The sequence below is a fragment of the Sminthopsis crassicaudata genome, chromosome 4 (genome assembly GCF_048593235.1).
Source record: "Sminthopsis crassicaudata isolate SCR6 chromosome 4, ASM4859323v1, whole genome shotgun sequence".
Classification (NCBI taxonomy): Eukaryota; Metazoa; Chordata; class Mammalia; order Dasyuromorphia; family Dasyuridae; genus Sminthopsis; species Sminthopsis crassicaudata.
In genome coordinates this window covers 276708217-276726861 of record NC_133620.1, presented here as the reverse complement: position 1 = coordinate 276726861, position 18645 = coordinate 276708217, and the positions used below count along the sequence as shown (strand labels likewise).

Below are 18645 nucleotides of genomic sequence, written 5' to 3'. Positions count from 1 at the left end.
AAAGCAAATTATCACTCTTTGCAGATGATATGATGATATACTTAGAGAATCAATTAAAAACTACTAGAAACAATTCACAACTTTAACAAAATTTCAGGATACAAAATAAATCCACAGAAATCATCAACATTGTTTTATATATTACCAACAAAGTCCACCTTAAGAGATACAAAGAGAAATTCCATTTAAAAGAACTGTAGATAATATAAAATATTTGTGAGTCTACCTGCCAAGGCAAAATCAGGAACTGTATGAACACAACTGCAAAATACTTTCCACACAAATGAAGTCAGATCTAATAAATTGGAAAAATATCAAGTGTTCATGGGTAAGCCGAGCAATTATAATAAAAATGATAATACTACCTAAATTAATCTACTTATTCAGTGTCATGCCAGTCAAACTCTCAAGAAATTATTTTAAATATCTAGAAAAAATAATAATAGAGTTCATCTGGAAGAACAAAAGGTCAAGAATTTCAAGGGAATTAATGAAAAAAATGCAAATGAAGGTGACCTAGCTGTACCAGACCTAAAACTATATTATAACACAGTGACCATCAAAATCATTTGGTGCTAGTTAAAAAATAGAGTAATTACACATATATTGTATTTAGGTTATACTGTAACACATTTAATATGTATGGGATTGCCTGTCATCTAGGGGAGGGAGGGAAGGGAAAATTTGGAAGAATGAATACAAGGGATAATGTTGTTTAAAAAAAAAATTTACTCATGTATATGTACTGTCAAAAAAATTATAATTATGAAATTAATTTTAAAAAAGAAATAGAGTAATTGATCACTATAATCATTGATTATAATAATCTAGTGTTTGACAAATCATGAGACCCCAGTTTTGGGGACACTATTTGACAAAAACGGCTCGGAAAATTGGAAATTGGTATGGCAGAAACTAGGCATTGACCCACACCTAACACCTAAACTAATTTAAGGTTGAAATGGGTTCATGATTTAGACATTACGAGTGATATTTTAAGCAAATTAGAAGAACAAAGAATAGTTTACTTCTTGGGTCCATGGAGAAGGAAGGAGTTTATGGCCAAAGAAAAACTGAAACTCATTATTGAACACAAAATAGATAATTTTGCTAATATTAAGTTGAAAAGTTTTTGTACAAACAAAACCAATGCAGACAAGATTAGGAGGGAAACAATACACTGGGAAAAAATTTTTGTACTCAAGGGTTCTGCCAAAGGCCTCATTTATAAAATATATAGAGAATTGACTCAAATTTATAAGAATTCAAGCCATTCTTCAATTGACAAATGGTTAAAGGATATGAATACATAATTTTCAGGTGAAGAAATTGAAACCATTTCTAGTCATATGAGAAGATGCTGTAAATCACTATTCATCAGAGAAATGCAAGTTAAGACAACTCTGAGGCACCTCTTATGCACCTCTCAAATTGACTAAGATGACAGAAAAAGATAATGACGAATGTTGGAGGGATGTGGGAAAACTGGGAAACTGATACATTGTTGGAACTATGAACAGATTCAACTATTCTGGAGAACAATTTGGAACTATGCTCACAAAGTTATCAAACTTACATTATTGGTGGAATTGTGAATACATCCAGCCATTCTGGAATTTGGAACTATGCCCAAAAAGTTATCAAACTGTGCATACCCTTTGATCCAGCAGTGTTACTGCTGGGCTTATATCTTAAATCTTAGATCTTAAAGAAGGGATAGGAACCTGTATGTGCAAGAATGTTTGTGGCAGAAACTGGAAACTGAGTGGATGACCATCAGATATTGGAGAATGGCTGAATAAATTGTGGTATATGAACGTTATATTATTGTTTTGTAAGAAATGACCAACAGGATGATTTCGGAAAGTCCTGGAGATACTTACATGAACTGATGCTGAATGAAATGAGCAGGACCAGGAGATCATTATATACTTCAACAGCAATACTATATGATGATCAATTCTGATAGACATGGCTCTTTTCAATAATGAGATGAACCAAATCAGTTCCATTTGTTCAATAATGAATAGAACCAGCTATACCCAGTAAAAGAACTCTGGGAAATGAGTATGAATCACTACATAGAATTCCCAATCCCTCTATTTTTGTCCGCCTTCATTTTTTATTTCCTTCACAGGCTAATTGTACACTATTTCAAAGTCTGATTCCTTTTGTACAGCAAAACAACTGTATGGACATGTATACATATATTGTATTTAACATATACTTTAAACTTATTTAACATATATTGGTCAACCTGCCATCTGGGAGACGGGGTGGGGGGAAGGAGGAGAAAAATTGGAACAAAAGGTTTTGCAATTGTCAATGCTGAAAAATTACCCTTGCATATATCTTGTAAGTAAAAAGCTATTAAAAAAAAAAAGTTACCAAGCTGTGCATATCTTTTGATCCATCAGTGTATATCCCAAAGAGATCTTGCCACTTTTTTAATGGCAAGAAACTAGAAGCTGAGTGGATGCCCATCAATTGGAGAATGGCTGAATAAATTATGGTATATGAATGTTATGGAATATTATTGTTCTGTAAGAAACGATCAGCAGGATGATTTCAGAGAGGTCTGGAGAGCCTTACATGAACTGATGCTGAGTGAAATAAGCAGAACCAGGAGATCATTGTATGTGGCAACAGCAAGATTATACTATGATCAATTCTGATGGGACATGACTCTTTTCAACAATAAGATGATTGAGGCCAATTGCAATGATCTTGTGATGAAGAGAGCTATCTACACCCAGAGAGAGGACTGTGGGAACAGAGTGTGGATCACAACATAGCATTTTCACTCGTTTTGTTGTTGCTTGCTTCCATTTTATTTTCTTTCTCATTTTTTCTTTTTTGATCTGATTTTTCTTGAGCAGTAAGATAATTGTGTAAATATATATCCATATATTAGATTTAAGGGCCAATGTTGAAAAATTACCCATGTATATGTTTTGAAAATAAAAAAGTTTTAATTAAAAAAATAAGATTTTAACTCCTCAAAATGTTGTTTTTAAATTTGTAAAAATAAACAAATAAATACATGGGATAAAGATATAATTTTATGCCTACCCAAATTCAAGTATTTAACGAAAACTATTCAGTGACTCCATCTTTTCTTTCCCTTTCATGTATTTTTGTAGGAAAAGGTCCCTTTTCCCCAAGACCCCCATCATTTTTATTTAAGAACTCATTTTCCCTGTCAGTGAGAATCAGAACCTGAAAAGACTCTCTCTTGTTGCTTCCATTATCTTTATAAGGATGAAATTATCACTTACAAAAGCTATTAGGCTTTTTGTGGACTCTAGGTTAAAAACTCTTGTCCTAAAGGTTTACATAGAACCCCTTGATAGAAAGCTGTGATTGTCAGCTAAACTAAGTTTAACACTAGTTTATTGAATAGATTTTTATTGAATCTTGTTTTTTCACGAATTTTTCCTGCTGAATTCCTTCTATTACCCCTCTCCTATAAAGCCATCTTTTATAACAAAGAATTTCAAAAGTAAAAGAAAGAAAAGTTCAGCAAAACTAATCAATATGTTGATAAAGTCTAACATATGTGGTATTCTGTATCTATGGATCTCCACTTCTACAAAGGTGTCTTTTATTTCTTAATGTTCTGGCTTAGTAATTTTGACTTTACAATATTCATTTTCAGTGGTTTTGTTTTTCCCACTTGCATTGTTAGATAGTGTTTTTCTATTTGTCCTTACTTCACTCTGAATATAAATCTTTTTCATATTACTCTGTCTTCATCATATTTGTTGTTTATTATATTCTAGTATGTGTGTATATATCTATATATATAGATATAGATATATATATACACACACACACACACACTACAGTTTTGTTAGTCATTTCCTACTCTTTGAGCATCTACTTTGTTGCTTTTTTTTTATGATTTCACAAAAAATGTTGCTACAAATATTTTGGTGGGCATGAGCACTTTACTATTTGTCATTGACCTATGTAGGTGATATGCGCAGTAATAAAATCTCTAGGTCAAAGGATATGAACCTTTTAGTCATTTTCCTTTGCTTAATTCCAGATTGAAAAGCTTACTAGCTGACAGCATATCCAGTGTAGTTTACCAGCCTCTTGGTATCCTATTTGTTGTAGGGGATGTTCTCATCTCAAAATATTACATTTTAAAATGCTTCATTCTGTCAATTGTCCTGACTTTCTCTTTTTTAATTTTACAGAGACTGTGCTGTTGATCCAACTTGTGTTTTATGCATGGAGTGCTTTTTGGGAAGTATTCACAGAGAGCATCGATATAGGGTTAGTATGGCTATAATAAATATATTGCTATTCTACTGTACTTTTTCCCTATGATAAGATTAAAAGATGTACAATAAGATTTAACAAGATATTAGGTAAGCTTCTTAAAGGACATGACACTATTAATGAGAAATGAACTTAAGAAAAAAAATGAGACTCTAAATATTGAGGAACAGATGGTCCAAAAATTAAAACTTAATTGGAGACAGGTTTCAAAAAGAATTGTTAACCACATTTTAAAATGTTATGTTTTCTGTTTTTTGTTTGCTTTATGTGCATTATTTTTAACCATTGTTGTAACTTCACTAAGTTAAATTATTAGTAATTTAAAGGAAAGAGAATAGTGGTTGGGAATATGAAGTTTAAAAAAAAAAAGAAAGAAAGAAAAGAGAGAGAAAAGGAAAGAAATAACCAAAAGTGACAAAAATTACCATTAAACTTAAAAAAAAAAAAAATGTCTTTTGCTGTCTATGATACTCAACTCTCTACTTCCATTATCTGTTTCCTGTAGAACACTAGTTTTTTAATGTTAAGAATTCTGTCAAGTTAGAGGAGGATGCAGTTGCAGAGCACATTGCCCATTACCAGTTTTGCCCATAGTTATTGCTATAAATAATTAGTACTTTTAAAAATTCTGAATACATTTTGCTTTGACATTAGTTCTATAGATAAAAAATAGTCATATGTCTAAATTTAATGCCTTTTTCTGGTGGTTTCTTTAGAAACCTAAAACAAAGCTAGGCATATTTAGAGGACAATAGATCAAGGTGTTGTTACATGAAACTTCTCCTTATATTCTTAAAAAAAAAGTAAAGTTTTATTGATATCTTTGTTTTAAGATCATTATGATTTCTGGAAATATATAACCTAACTTGTTCCAAGTTGAAACCTCCCTTCTAACAAAGACAATTAAGTCAAAGTGCTTCATACAGATCATGTCTGGGAATGTCCATGAGAGTTCTTTTTCAGTATCTATTCTCTAGGACCTTTATTAGTTTTTCATTTGTTCCTTTTAGTCATCTTTTAATCGTCATTATGTATATTTTTTGGCTCTGTTTATTTCACTCAGTATCAGTTTGCACAAATCTCACCTTTCCTTGAATTCCTCTTATCTGTCATTTCTGACTGAACAATAATATTTCATTACATTCATTTACCATAGTTTATTTAGCCATTCCTCAATTGATAGTTGATTCCTCAACCTGCTCTTATGAATGTTTTCATTTACTCTTTTCTTATATTCCCTACACCTTAAAAGGTAGAAGACAGAAATGGCTGGTGTCTGCTATGCTAAGAAAACCTGCTGTGTCCCTCCAGTTTGTTCTTACTGAGTACCTTCTTACATGTTAGTGATGTGAATAATAGGAACTATGCAATTCTAATGGGAGTGAGCTCTGATTCTTCAGAATACTTTTATATACTATTTCTCTCTCTGGTAGATCTGAGAAATGTCCATTTCTCTTTGAACAATCCTACCTGTACTAAAAAGCCTGAATAAGCATGTAAATAGATTGGTGGGGTGTTATGAAGGGGAGGGTAGTATGGTACAGTAGAAAGAATGTTAGATTTGGAGTCAGACTACTTGATTTCAAATCTTGGCATTTCTACTTGCTGCTTGTATGATCTTGGCCAACTTGGTCTCTCTGGACTCCGGTCACTAATAAATGAGGGGTTGGGTTATATGACCTCTAAATTCCCTTCCAGCTCTTGAGTCTATAATCTATCATTTATCTTGACAAAATCTGCAAATGTTTTTTAGAACTACTAATTGCAGAACGGAATTAAAAATCCTATCATAGCAATATAAAAATGAATTCTGGGTAGCTTGAATTTTTCTTCCCCCAGTTATTATAATCTTCTTCCTAGTATTTTCTATATTTGGACACCTATTTTTATTTCATTATGATATTAAAAGTACAATTTCCCTTTTTCCTAATATTGACCAATGGAATCATTTTTGCATTTTAAAATGTTTGGTTCTAAATCCTGCCTGTCCTTCAACTTTGTATGAACTGAGTTTCCTTTTCAGTCTTTTGGGGAGAGAAATAAACCATTAAGCGGGTTGGGGAAAAAAATCTGTTAAGAGATTTTCATAGTTGGCCATTTATTTGAACCAAAGTGCAATGCAATTTAAGTATCTTTCCTTAAAGGAAAAATAATAAATACTTTGTAAAATGTTCTGACAGCAGAGAAACCATTATCCAGGTGGCTCTTCTGTTACATCTGGGTCACCAATATCCTTATGATTTACTTAAGGGAAACTTGTAAATGATGGGTATCAGAGGACAGTCTGAATTTTTATTAGGTTTGCTTAGTGTTTCTGAGCATGATGGACATAACATAAATACCCAGGTCATAAAAATACAGTTTATGCACACACTAAAATGTTATCCAAAGGTTTTTAAATTTAAATAGAGCATTTCCTGTTAACAACTAGAGTTATTATCAGGAAGAAAATCCTTCATATTCTTGGGCAATATTGTAGTAAAACTCTTTAAAAATATTTATAAAATGTTAGGCACTGTAAAATAGCTTATATCCTGAAATCACTTAGATTGGTCTACAAAATTATGTTTTTTTAATTAAAACATCAAGAAAGCACAGACAATTTGGAAGCTACATCATTGGCAATGATATCAGTTGATATTGCATGCTATTTAATGAAGTTACTTGAAAATAACTCTAGAGATATTTTCTGTTATTGAGGGGGGGATCACACATCAAAGTAGTTTCAATTCCTTTGTGCAAATATGTACTCTTTAGGTCTTAATATATTTGTGATGTTGATCAAGTGTTTTCTTACCATTTTTTTTAAGATGACAACATCTGGAGGTGGAGGCTTCTGTGACTGTGGTGACACTGAAGCTTGGAAAGAAGGTCCTTATTGTACAAAACATGAACTTAACATATCTGAAACTGAGGAAGAGGAGGTAATTGTTTTTCTCTGACAGTATTACTTGTAGGAACTGTAATTTTAATAAACTTATACCTTACTTAGGATTTTGGGTAAAAGTACATTATTTAGTAGATGCAATTAGAGGTGACATTCAGTATGCAAAAAAGATATGTTCCTGTACTGATCAAGAAAAAGACTGAAAAATTCAATATACTTTTATTAGGAGACAGTATTTATAGGTTACAAATGTCATTTTAACATATTAATTCTTCTATATAAAAGTATTGTTATTCATTTGAGCAATTAAAACATTTATCTTTTTCCTGCTCAATCACAAAATGGTGAAATGCTATCTCTTAGAAAAGTCTTAACAAAAAAACAGGCTTTTTTTTTCTTTTCTTATTCTGTAACTGTTTATGTTCACTTTTCTTTGCCTGTGCCATATCTACTATTGTCAACATAACATTTGGATATACTTTAATCCTAATCAGCCTTTTTGATATTAAATTTTATTCTTTGTAATTATCAGCTACATATTTTTTTTCCTCCTTCTATCTTCCCCCTGAAAACAAAACAAATGAAAACATAGAAACCTTGTAACAAAAAAAAGCATAGTTGAACAACACAAATTTCCATATTTGTCATATCCAGAAACATATATCTTATTCTTCAAATTAGTCTCATCACTTCTGTGTCAGGATCGTGGTCTTTCAAAATTGTTTTTACAATATTGATGTAATAATATAAATTGTTTTCCTAGTGCAACTTACTTCACTGTATTAGTTATATAAAATAACTTTTCCCAAGTTTCTCTATTCCTTATACCACAATAGTATTGCTGGATCAAAGATATGAATAATTTATAATTTTTGAAGCATAATTCAAAATTGCTTTCTAAATGTTTACACCAGTTCACAGATTTATTAGCAATGCATCAGTGTGCCTAATTTTTTTTTTTTTACAGTCTCTTCGAGAATTATCATTTTCTCTTTTTTGGTCAACTTTGCCAAATTCACTGTAGGGTGAAACTTTAGAATTGTTTTAATTTGTGTATCTCTAATTATTAGTCATTTGGAGATTTTTTTTTTCACATGGCTACAAATGGCTTGGATTTCTTCCTTGAAAACAGCCTGTTCATATTTTATGACCATTGTCAAGTAGGGAATGGCTTTTCTTCTTACAAACTTGATGCAGTTCCTTATATATCTTGGAAATGATATCTCTATATGACAAACTTCCTTTTCTTCTTTTCTTTTAAACCTGTCTTTAGTATCTCCCTTCTGAATTTAAAGTTTGTTTTGCTTATAACTAAATTCATTGTAACAAAAATCACTGCTATGTCCTCTCTTATTTGATTCCCTCTATAATCTAAATGATAAATGATTCTTAGGGAATGTTTGTATCATCACACTTTCTCTCTTCCCATTTCAAATGATTTATCCTTAAAATTTCTCCCTTTATGATAAAGTCTCACCAATTTCTCATTAATATTACCTTATAAAGAATTACCAATTTCTCATTAATATTGCCTTTTTGTGTTTCTATTTTGCTTCTGTGTTTGTATTTTCAAGTTTTAACTCAAATTTTTCATCAGCAGTGATAGGAAGTAGTCTATTTTAATAAATGCTCATTTCCCCAGTTGTGTTACATAAGTTTGTTATCCAAATTTCATATGATCTTAACTATAGTTTTTCAATATTTAAGCTCTTTCTTTTTGGCTACTTCTAATATTTTTCCTTTGACATGAAAGTTATAATTTTTTTTTTATCTAAAGTTCATTAAAGTTTTCATTTTAGGATTTCACTAAGAGAATGACTGGTGTATTCTTCATATTTTCACCAACAATATATTGTTACATGCCATATTTGCTGAGCTATTCCCCAGTTGATGGGCATCCCCCTCAATCTCCAATTTCCTGAGAAGAAAGCTTCTATGAATGTTTTTTTAAATATGTAGATCATTTTCATTTAAAAAAATCTCTTTGGTATTAATGCCTAGTTGTGTTGTTGTTAGGTCAAAAGATATGATGGATTAAAAGTCTTTTGACATAGGTTATATCTTTTGATCACTTATCAATTGGGGCATGACTCTTATTTTTTATAACTTTGGCTCAGTTCCTTATGGTTCTTAGTAATCTGGACAGTTTTCTTTCATGATTTTTTTGTAATGTGATATCAAAGGTTTGGATTGAAAGTGTAGATCTTCCACTTCAATGAAAATAAAAACTCTAAATAAAAATTAAGTTAAAAAAGATAGAGAGAATGCTTCAATCTGTAATCATTTCCTTCTCTGGGTATGAATAGGATTTTTCATCACAAGTCCTTCAATCCACATTTTTGTACATGTGAGTTCTTTTCCCACCTTTGTGATCTCCTTGGGGTATAGACCCCAGTAATAGCATACTGGGTCAAAGGGTATGTACAGTTTGATAGCCCTTTGGGTGTAGTTCCAAATTGCTCTCCAGGGTGGTTGGATCAGTTCACAACTCTACTAACAGTGTATTACATAACACGGTTTATTGAGCCATTCCCCAATTGATGAACATCCTCTCAATTTCCAATTCCATCCTTCATTTAAAGCAGTTCATCCCAGAACATTGCTATTACTTTGTGTATAGTACTTTTCACATTGCTTGAATTCATGGAGGACTTTCCAGGTGTTGGTTTGTTATTTGTTTTTTTTTTTCCTGAGAGCATCCTGTTTATCATTTCCCATAAACAATATTATTCCATCACAAACACATACCACAGTTAATTTTTTAATAATAAATTTTTATTTTTCAAAATACATGCAAGGTAGTTTTCAACATTCACCCTTGCTAAAATAAACCTTATATTCCATATTTTACTCCTTTCTTCCCTTCTCTCTCCTCCCCTAGATAGCAAATAATCCAATATAAACATGGATAATTATTCTAAACATATTTCCCACATTTATCGTGCTGCACAAGAAAAATCATATCAAAAAGTGGAAAAAATGAGAGATAAGAAGCAAGCAAGCAGCAACAACAACAAAAAAGGTGAAAATACTATTGTTGTGATTCACAGGCAGTCCCCATCTGGGGGACTCTGGATGTAAATAGCTCTCTATCACAAATCTATATGTTATATATTATATATAATATATCTCACAGTTTGATAGTTCTTTGGGTATAGTTCCAAATTGCTCTCCAGAATCATTTCACAACATGACTAACAATGTATTACATAGCACAGTTTATTGAGCCATTCACCTATTGATGGGCATCCCTTCTGTTTCCAATTTTTTTTCCTTGAAAAGAAAGTTGTTATGAATATTTTTTTTACATATAGGTCATTTTCATTTTTTAAAATCTCTTTTGGTATTCATGCCTAGCTAGTAGTGGTGTTGTTAGGTCAAAGGATATGCATGAATTTATAGCCTTTTGGGCACAGATCATATCTTTGGATCAGTTATCAATTGGGGCATGGCTCTTATTTTTTATAAATTTGACTCATTTCCCTCTGTATTTGAGAAATGAGACCTTACCGGAGAAACTTGTTTTGCAATTCTTTTTACACTATTACTAACTATATTTCCCCATTATTTATTCTCTCTCTCCTTTTACCTTGTCCCTTCTCAAAAATGCTTTGGTACTGACCATTCCTTCTCCCAGTATGTTCTTTCTTTTTTCCCCTTCCCATGTTCCATTCCCCTCCTATTTTCCATATTGAGCCTGTACGTTATTTCCTCTTTGAACCAATTCCTCCCCCTCTTCCCCTTCACCATAAAAGCTTTGTCTTGCTTCTTGCAAATAATTTGTACCATTCTAGTTCTCCCTTTCCCCTTCTCTCAATACATTCTCAACTCTTAATTTCATCATTTAAAAAAAAAAAAAAAGATTTTATCCCTTCATATTCAACTCACATCTGTGCCCTCTGTCTATATATACTAATTGCCATAATTATAAGTTCTAATAAGTTACAAGTATCAATTCTCCCATGTAGAAATGTAAACTGATTAACCTTATTAAATCCCTTATGATGTCACTTTCTTGCTTACTTCCTTATGCTTCTCCAGAGTCCTGTATTTGAAAATCAAATTATTCCATTCATTTCGGAATTTTTATCATGAATTGAAAATTTTCTATTTCACTAAATGTCCATCTTTTACCCTAAGGATTATATTTTGTTGGCTGGTGAGTCTTGGTTGTAATTTTAGCTCCATTGCTCTCTGGAATATATTCCAAAGATTCCTCTTGTTCTTTAATGTAGAAACTGCTAAATCTTGTGGTATCTTGACTGTGGCTCCACCTGTACTTAAATTGTTTCTTTCTGGATGCTTGCAATATATTCTCCTTGTCCTGGAAGCTCTTAAATTTGACTGTAATATTCCTGGGAGTTTTCAGTTTGGGATATCTTTCAGGAGTTTCAGATAAATTCTTTCCATTTCTATTTTACCCTCTGATTCTAGAATATCAGGAGAGTTTTCTGTGATAATTTCTTAAAGATGATGTCCAGGCCCCAAGGAACTACTAAAGAAGGGAAAGGGACCTGTATGTGCCAAAATGTTTGTGGCAGCCCTTTTCATAGTGGTTAGAAGCTGGAAGATGAATGGATGTCCATCAATTGGAGAATGGTTGGGTAAACTATGGTATATGAATGTTATGGAATATTATTGTTCTATAAGAAATGACCAACAGGAGAAATATAGAGAGGCTTGGAGAGACTTACATCAACTGATGCTGAGTGAAACGAGCAGAACCAGAAGATCATTATACACTTCAACAATGATACTGTACGAGGATGTATGCTGATGGAAGTGGATTTCTTCAACATGGAGAAGAGCTAATCCAATTCCAATTGATTAATGATGGACAGAATCAGCTACATCCAGAAAAGGAACACTGGGAAATGAATGTAAACTGTTATTTTTACCTTCTGAATCCAGTTCTTTCTGTGCAACAAAAAATTCGGTTCTACACACACACACACACACACACACACACACACACACACACACACACACACATGATGTCCAGGCTCTTTTTTGATGATGACTTTCAGGTAGACCAGTGGTCCTCAAACTTTTTAAATAGGGGGCCAATTCACTGTCCCTCAGACTGTTGGAGAGCCGGACTGTAGTAAAAACAAAACCTCACACTCTGTCTCCACCCCTCAGCCCATTTGCCATAACCCAGCGGGCCGCATCTGGCCCTTGAGCCATAGTTTAAGAACCCCTGAGGTAGACTAATAATTTTTAAATTATCTCTCATGGACTATTTTCCAGGTCATTTGTTTTTCCAGTGAGATATTTCACATTTTTTGATTTTTTTTTTCATTTTTGTTTTAGTTTTGCTTTATTGTATCTTAATTTCTCATGAAGTCATTATCTTCCATTTTTTCAGTTCTAATTTTTAAGGAATTATTTTCCTCAGTGAGCTTTTGTACTTCCTTTCCCAATGGGCCAGTTTTGTTTTTTTTTAAGGCATTCTTCTCATTAGTGCTTTGTATTTCCTTTTGCCTCATTTTCAATTCTTTTCCTAATTTTTCTTCTATTTCTTTTACTTGATTTTCAAAATCTCTTTTTGGCTCTTCCCTGGCCTGAACCCAATTCTTATTTGTCTTGGAGGCTTAGATGTAGGAGCTTTGACCTTGTTATCATCTTTTGAGTGTATGTTTTGGTTTTTGTCAATAACTTTCAATGATCAGAAACTTTTTCTATTATCTGTTTATTTTCCTTGCCTATTATTCAGCTTTTAACTCTGTTAAAGTAGGGCTCTGTTTCCAGGATGGAGGGTGCACTGTCCCAAGCATCAGAGATATTGTACAGCTGTTTTCAGAAAATCTTCTAGGAACCTGACCATAAGCACTTTTTTCTGCCTTGGAGATGTTAGGAGTGTCTCTGCCCCACTGTAGATGTAAAAATCTGTTGCTGAAGCAACAGAGTCCTGCCCTGCTGATGCTGGGGCCACTAGGTTTGTGGCTAGGGCTGCACTGGCATGGCCTTTACTGGGACTGCAAGCAAGACTCTTTCCCTGGCTTGCTTGAGAGAGAGAGAGAGAGAGAGAGAGAGATCTTCTTTTCTAGGTTTGTGTCTACAGCATTTCTTTAGCTCTTTATCTCTTTTGTTTCCCTATTCCATTGAGTTGTTCTGGGCATCTTGGTCAGTTGTTGCTGGCCTATCTGGAAAACCTAGGAGATGAACCTACAATCCTGGCCTTTCTGGGATACCCTTTCTTCTTTTCCTCTATACTCCACTTCTTTACCTGCTGTCCTATGCAAGAGTTCATGATCTCCTTTGGATGACCAGTACTAACCTAGTTGGGAGATTTGGACATGAGTCTACTATCTTACCCTTTTTGGTTCCATATTGACCCCTTGTATCTAGAACTGAGTCCAAGATCACCTGTCAGTATCCTTGTGTTGCTGGCCCACTATTGAGCTCCAAACATTGTTTCTGTTCTTAGTTCCCCTAAGATTCCATGCTGCTGCTAAGTCTGTCTGTGATCAGCTCTCGGTATTCCCATTCTTCTGGCCAGAGCTCAGGGCTGGGTCTGATTACCACTAGTTATTCCTGAACTCTAATCATTATTTACTTCATTGATTTTTACTTTTGTGTGGTCTTTCACATTTATGATTTTTGGAGAATTCTAATCGGTTCTTGAGAGTTTGTATTTTCCCTTCTAGTTCTGGTAGCTCGAATGATTATAGTATGATACTAAAAAAGACAAGGATAAATCCTACATCAAGCAGTTCGTTTTTATTTTCTTCTTCCACTCTAAATCTATTGATTTTAGTCACTGTCTGGCAAATATAAGCCTTTAGTCACAACGACTTAGTACAAACCACTGTTGCCACAAAGCACCTTCCCTATCAACAGTTGGTCATTGGCATTTTGTATAAACACTACATTAATTTTGTTCCAGATTAAACATTTCTTTTTCCTGCTGTCAGCTTTGTTATTCAGATGTCTGTTGTATAATATTGAATCATCATCTTTTTTGTCTCTCATTTTATACTCTTTAATGTTAATAAAACATGAATTATAAGGAAGATTAGGAAAGGTGGTATGTATTTTTCTTGAATTTTAATTGATTTTTTTTTCTGTGCTTCTGATATGAAGTTTGAGAGAAAAAAAATGGAAACTAGGTCCTAGTACTGTAGCACTACAGAAGCACTCTGTTTCAGGTGCCCACTATCAAATATAAAATCCTGTATTTGGTCTTTTCAAAAATTGTAATTTTTTTCCTAATTATGTATAAAAACATTTTAGCTTTTTTTTAAATTTTTGAGTTTCAAATTCCCTCCCATATACCTTCCTGAGACAATAAGCAATTTGATAATGTTATATGTGTACAAACATATAAAACATATTTCCATATCAGTCTTGTTATGAAAGAAAACTTAAAAGTGGGACAGCAAGGTGATTCAGTGACTAGAGCATGGATCCTGAAACATTTTTTTAAAAAAAAGCAAACCCCAAAAATAAAAATAAAAGAAAGTGAAAAATAGCATGCTTTGATCTACATTCAAACTCCATCAACACTTTCTCTGGATAGAAATGTTATTTTTCCTTATGAAATTGTCTTAGATCATTATACAGTGTCGTTGTTGTTGTGTGCAGTGTTCACCCGATTCTTTTCACTTCTCTTTGTATCAGTTCATGTTAGTCTTTCCACGTTTTTTTGAAATCATCTTGCTTGTCATTTCTTATGGCCCACTAGTATTCCATTACAATGTGTAGCTATTCTTCTATTGATGGACATCCCCTTAATTTCCCAGTTCATTGCCACTCAAAAAGATCAGCTATTAATATTTTTGTACAAATCTGTGGGATACAGAATTAGTAGTGATGTTGCTGAATTAAAGAGTATGTCCAGTTTTATAACTCTTTGGGCATAGTTCCAAATTGCTTTCTAGAAGGTTTGGATCAGTTTTGTATTTGGCTTTTAAAGCTCCCTCCATAATCTGGCCCCTTCCTACCTGTACACACACACACACACACACACACACACACACACACACACACACTCTCTCTCTCTCACACAGCAATCTAATGACAATTGGGCATTTTCATTGGCAATTCTCTTGTAATTCTTTCTTCAAATCTATTTCCTGACTTCTCTGGTTTGTGTGTTATCTTTCTCAATTTTCTTCCTCTTTCTTGTTTTTTGCAGCACTTCACACAGTTGCTGGTATATAGTAGGTGTTTAATAAATGCTTATTGATTTAATTCACTTAAGTAATATTAATTCAATTAAAATTTTGAATCAGCCAAAAAAATTTATATATTTTTGCTGTTACCATCATCTGTTTTTAGCATAAATAATCAAGAATTGGTTTGGGCTTATGAAACATATAGCAAAACCCCCAAATATTACATGTACACACATACCAGTTGGACTGTCATTTATCACTGTTTCCATCCCAGCTTCCTAAAAACAATAATAAAGTGTGTCCTAGCTGAAAGAATTCCTAACTCTGCCTCTGTTCTCTTTCTTTATCCCCGATCACCAGCATAAGATACTCTGCTAAACTGTACCATGGAGAAAAATAATTTTTCCATAGCTTCTAAAGAACATAGATACATTATGTGTCTTTAGTCTTATATAAAAAGCTTTGTTTCTGACCTGGAAAAAGGAAAGCTAAAATTTAAGCATCGTGAGATTCTCATTTGTAAAATGAATGCATTATTACTTTTAGTTTTTGCCTTATTGTTCTGGTGTTTTAAGATTAGACTATTTAAAACATTTTGCCATCTTTGATGGCATCATATAATGCCTAATATATATTTATTGGGGTTTTTTTAAATTTGTGAATTTAGTTGCAAATAATACAGGGTGTCCCAAAAATCTTTGTATAGTTTTAAACTTTAATAATTAAGTAGCTATTTAGGCTTTCAACTTCTAAGACTTTCGGATATTTCAAATAAAAATTTAAAATTCAAATTGTTTGCATTTTTACTAGAGAAAAAAAATTGTAATATAAAATTTAACCAAGTAAAAATAGTTTGAATATTTATTATTTCTTGCCTTATCTATGTACTTCAATTTTTTACCTTTGTTTACATTGATTCCTTTTTGTTTTTAAATCATTTTTATTCCAAACATATCAGTGTATCCCCTCCACACTTCCCCTACCCAGTAAGTTATTCCTTGTAGTAAGGGTTTAAGGATTTTTTTTTAAGGAGAGGAGGGAGAGAGGGGAGAGATGAGCAGTTCAGTAAAATCAATTAATACTTTAACCAAGTCTGGCATTATGTTCAATGTTTCACAGACATAGTTTACCATTTCTTGAGTAAAAGGAAGCAATATTTAAACTCTGCTTCAGGGCCAGCCTCGATCATTTTAATTATATAGTATTCAGTTTTATTTTATTGTCCTTTTTATTTATTTGTTTTGTCATAGTCATATATATTGTTTTCTTGGTTCTAGTAATTAAATCCTTTATTAATTCTTATGCCTTCCCATTTATTTTTTAACTATTTTAAAGTTCTTTCTTAGAGTCAAATAATAACATTGCATTTACATTTGTTTAACTATTCCAAATCAATTTCTTCTATTTTGTTTCTTTCTTTTTTTTTTTTGCCACAAAAAAAGAGCTGCTGTAAATATTTCAAAGTATTTGGTGAAAATTTTTTCAGTTTTTCATCTCCTTGAACAATACTAGCAATGTGATCTCTGGGTTAAAGAGTGGATGTTTGAATCATTTGTTTATTATAATTACTCATTTGCTTCCCAGAATGGGAATTCACAGCTTTTAAAGTAATGCATTATTGTACCTGACTTCTCATGTCAACTTTTGAATATTTTGAATATTTCTATCTTTTGTGTTCTTTACCAGTTTTCAGGATTTAAGGTAAAACTTGAGTTATTTTATGTGTATTTCTCTTATGATGAAGAAATTTGAGGCAGTAATTCATATGATTATTATTAGTTTACACTTCTTTTTAATACTGTTTGTTTATTATCTTTTGGCATTTTCTATTTGCATTATAGTATCTGAATATTGTAGATATCAGAGACTTCTTTGAAATATGTTTTTTCTTTGAATTTCTTTAATTGTTTTGGTGTTTAAAATATATGTGTGTATCTTGCTTTAGCATTGCAGATTTAGAACTAGAGTGGGAAGGAATATTTGAAGTCATCTGAATCGCTAACCTTTATATTTTCCAGATACGGAAACTGAGATTCAGTAGGGACTAAAAGTCTTGCCTAAGATCTACAAGTACTATAGAAAAGATTTTCAATCTAGTTCCTTTGACTCCAATACTAGTGTCTCAGGAACAAGACTTCAAACAGCATGTTAGTTTCACTAGAAGAGTGACTTATGTTTTTGTATTTGAATTTTTTTATATTGTTTGTTTCTATATCATCTTAATTTTTTTAATACATACCTTCCCAAATTGCCTATTTACTGAGTGCCACTAAAAATAAATAAGAACAAAAGAAAGAAAAAGAAAACAGTTCAGCAAAACTAATCAACAATATCAGTTAAATCTATTGTAGATACGGTGTTCCACATTATAGTTCCTAGTCTCACTAGTGGCAGTATCTTTTCTTTAAGGATAAGCACATCATTCATTTTAATCATATAACATTCAAACTTGTTTGTTTCTTGTTATTTCCATTATTGTTGTCATTGTATATATTATTTTCCCATTTCTGCAGGCTTTACTCTGCCTCATTTCGTGAAAAATTTCTTATGCTTTCAGTTCTTCCTATTGTTTCTCATAATATAGACTTTCCATTATATTCTTGTGCCACAATTTGTTTAGCCATTTTTTATGGATAGCCCAGATTTTAAAATGTTATATTATATCATATCCTAATTTCTTTTGTTATTCCTAAACTTCCTAGAAAAAGATCTGCTATTTTCTTAATTAATGTTCTTTGTCATGGCTTTCTTTCTTCTGGCAATTTCAAGGATTTTTTCCTGTTGTAATTTTAAAGTTATGTAATAACATATAGCATATCTCTGGGAGTTGAATTATGAACATTTTGTCAAGGTTTTATGGTAAATTTTAAAATATTAAGTTTTCATTTTTTTAATATCTGAAATTTTTATGAATGTTGTTCAGTCTTTTTTTTTTTTTAGTCAAGTCTCTTTGTGATCCTATTTGGGGTTTTCTGGGCAGGAATACTGGAATGGTTTGCCATTTCCTTCTCCCACTCATTTTACATATAAGGAACTGAGGCAAACAGGGTTAAGTGACTTAGCCAGAGCCACACAGCTAGTAAGTATCTAAGATCAGATTTGAACTCAGAAAGATGAGTGGTCCTAAGTCGTATTTTGATTTAATTTCCAGATACTTAATTTGTTTTGTGAAGCTATTCAGAATCCTTATCCATTTTAGCTGTTTTTTGAGATTGTCTTTCCACTTCCCTTCTGTTTGTTCATAATTTTAAGAATAAAGATGACTCTGCTTTTGATTCATTATTTTGATATTTCTAGATTTTTGTATTATTCATATTGATTATAGCTTCTCATTTTCTCATTATCTTT

The 18645-nt window shown here is 32.2% G+C and overlaps 1 protein-coding gene across 3 annotated transcripts in view; it reads left to right on the top strand.

Annotated features, from left to right (window-relative positions):
* Positions 1–18645, top strand: part of UBR2 (ubiquitin protein ligase E3 component n-recognin 2) — a 145801-nt gene that overhangs the window by 35876 nt on the left and 91280 nt on the right. For all 3 annotated transcript variants that reach the window (XM_074310891.1, XM_074310890.1, XM_074310892.1), the window contains exons 3-4: positions 4206–4284; positions 7101–7214. In XM_074310891.1, the coding sequence (XP_074166992.1) occupies positions 4206–4284; positions 7101–7214 (193 nt within the window). The remainder of the gene's footprint in view (positions 1–4205; positions 4285–7100; positions 7215–18645) is intronic.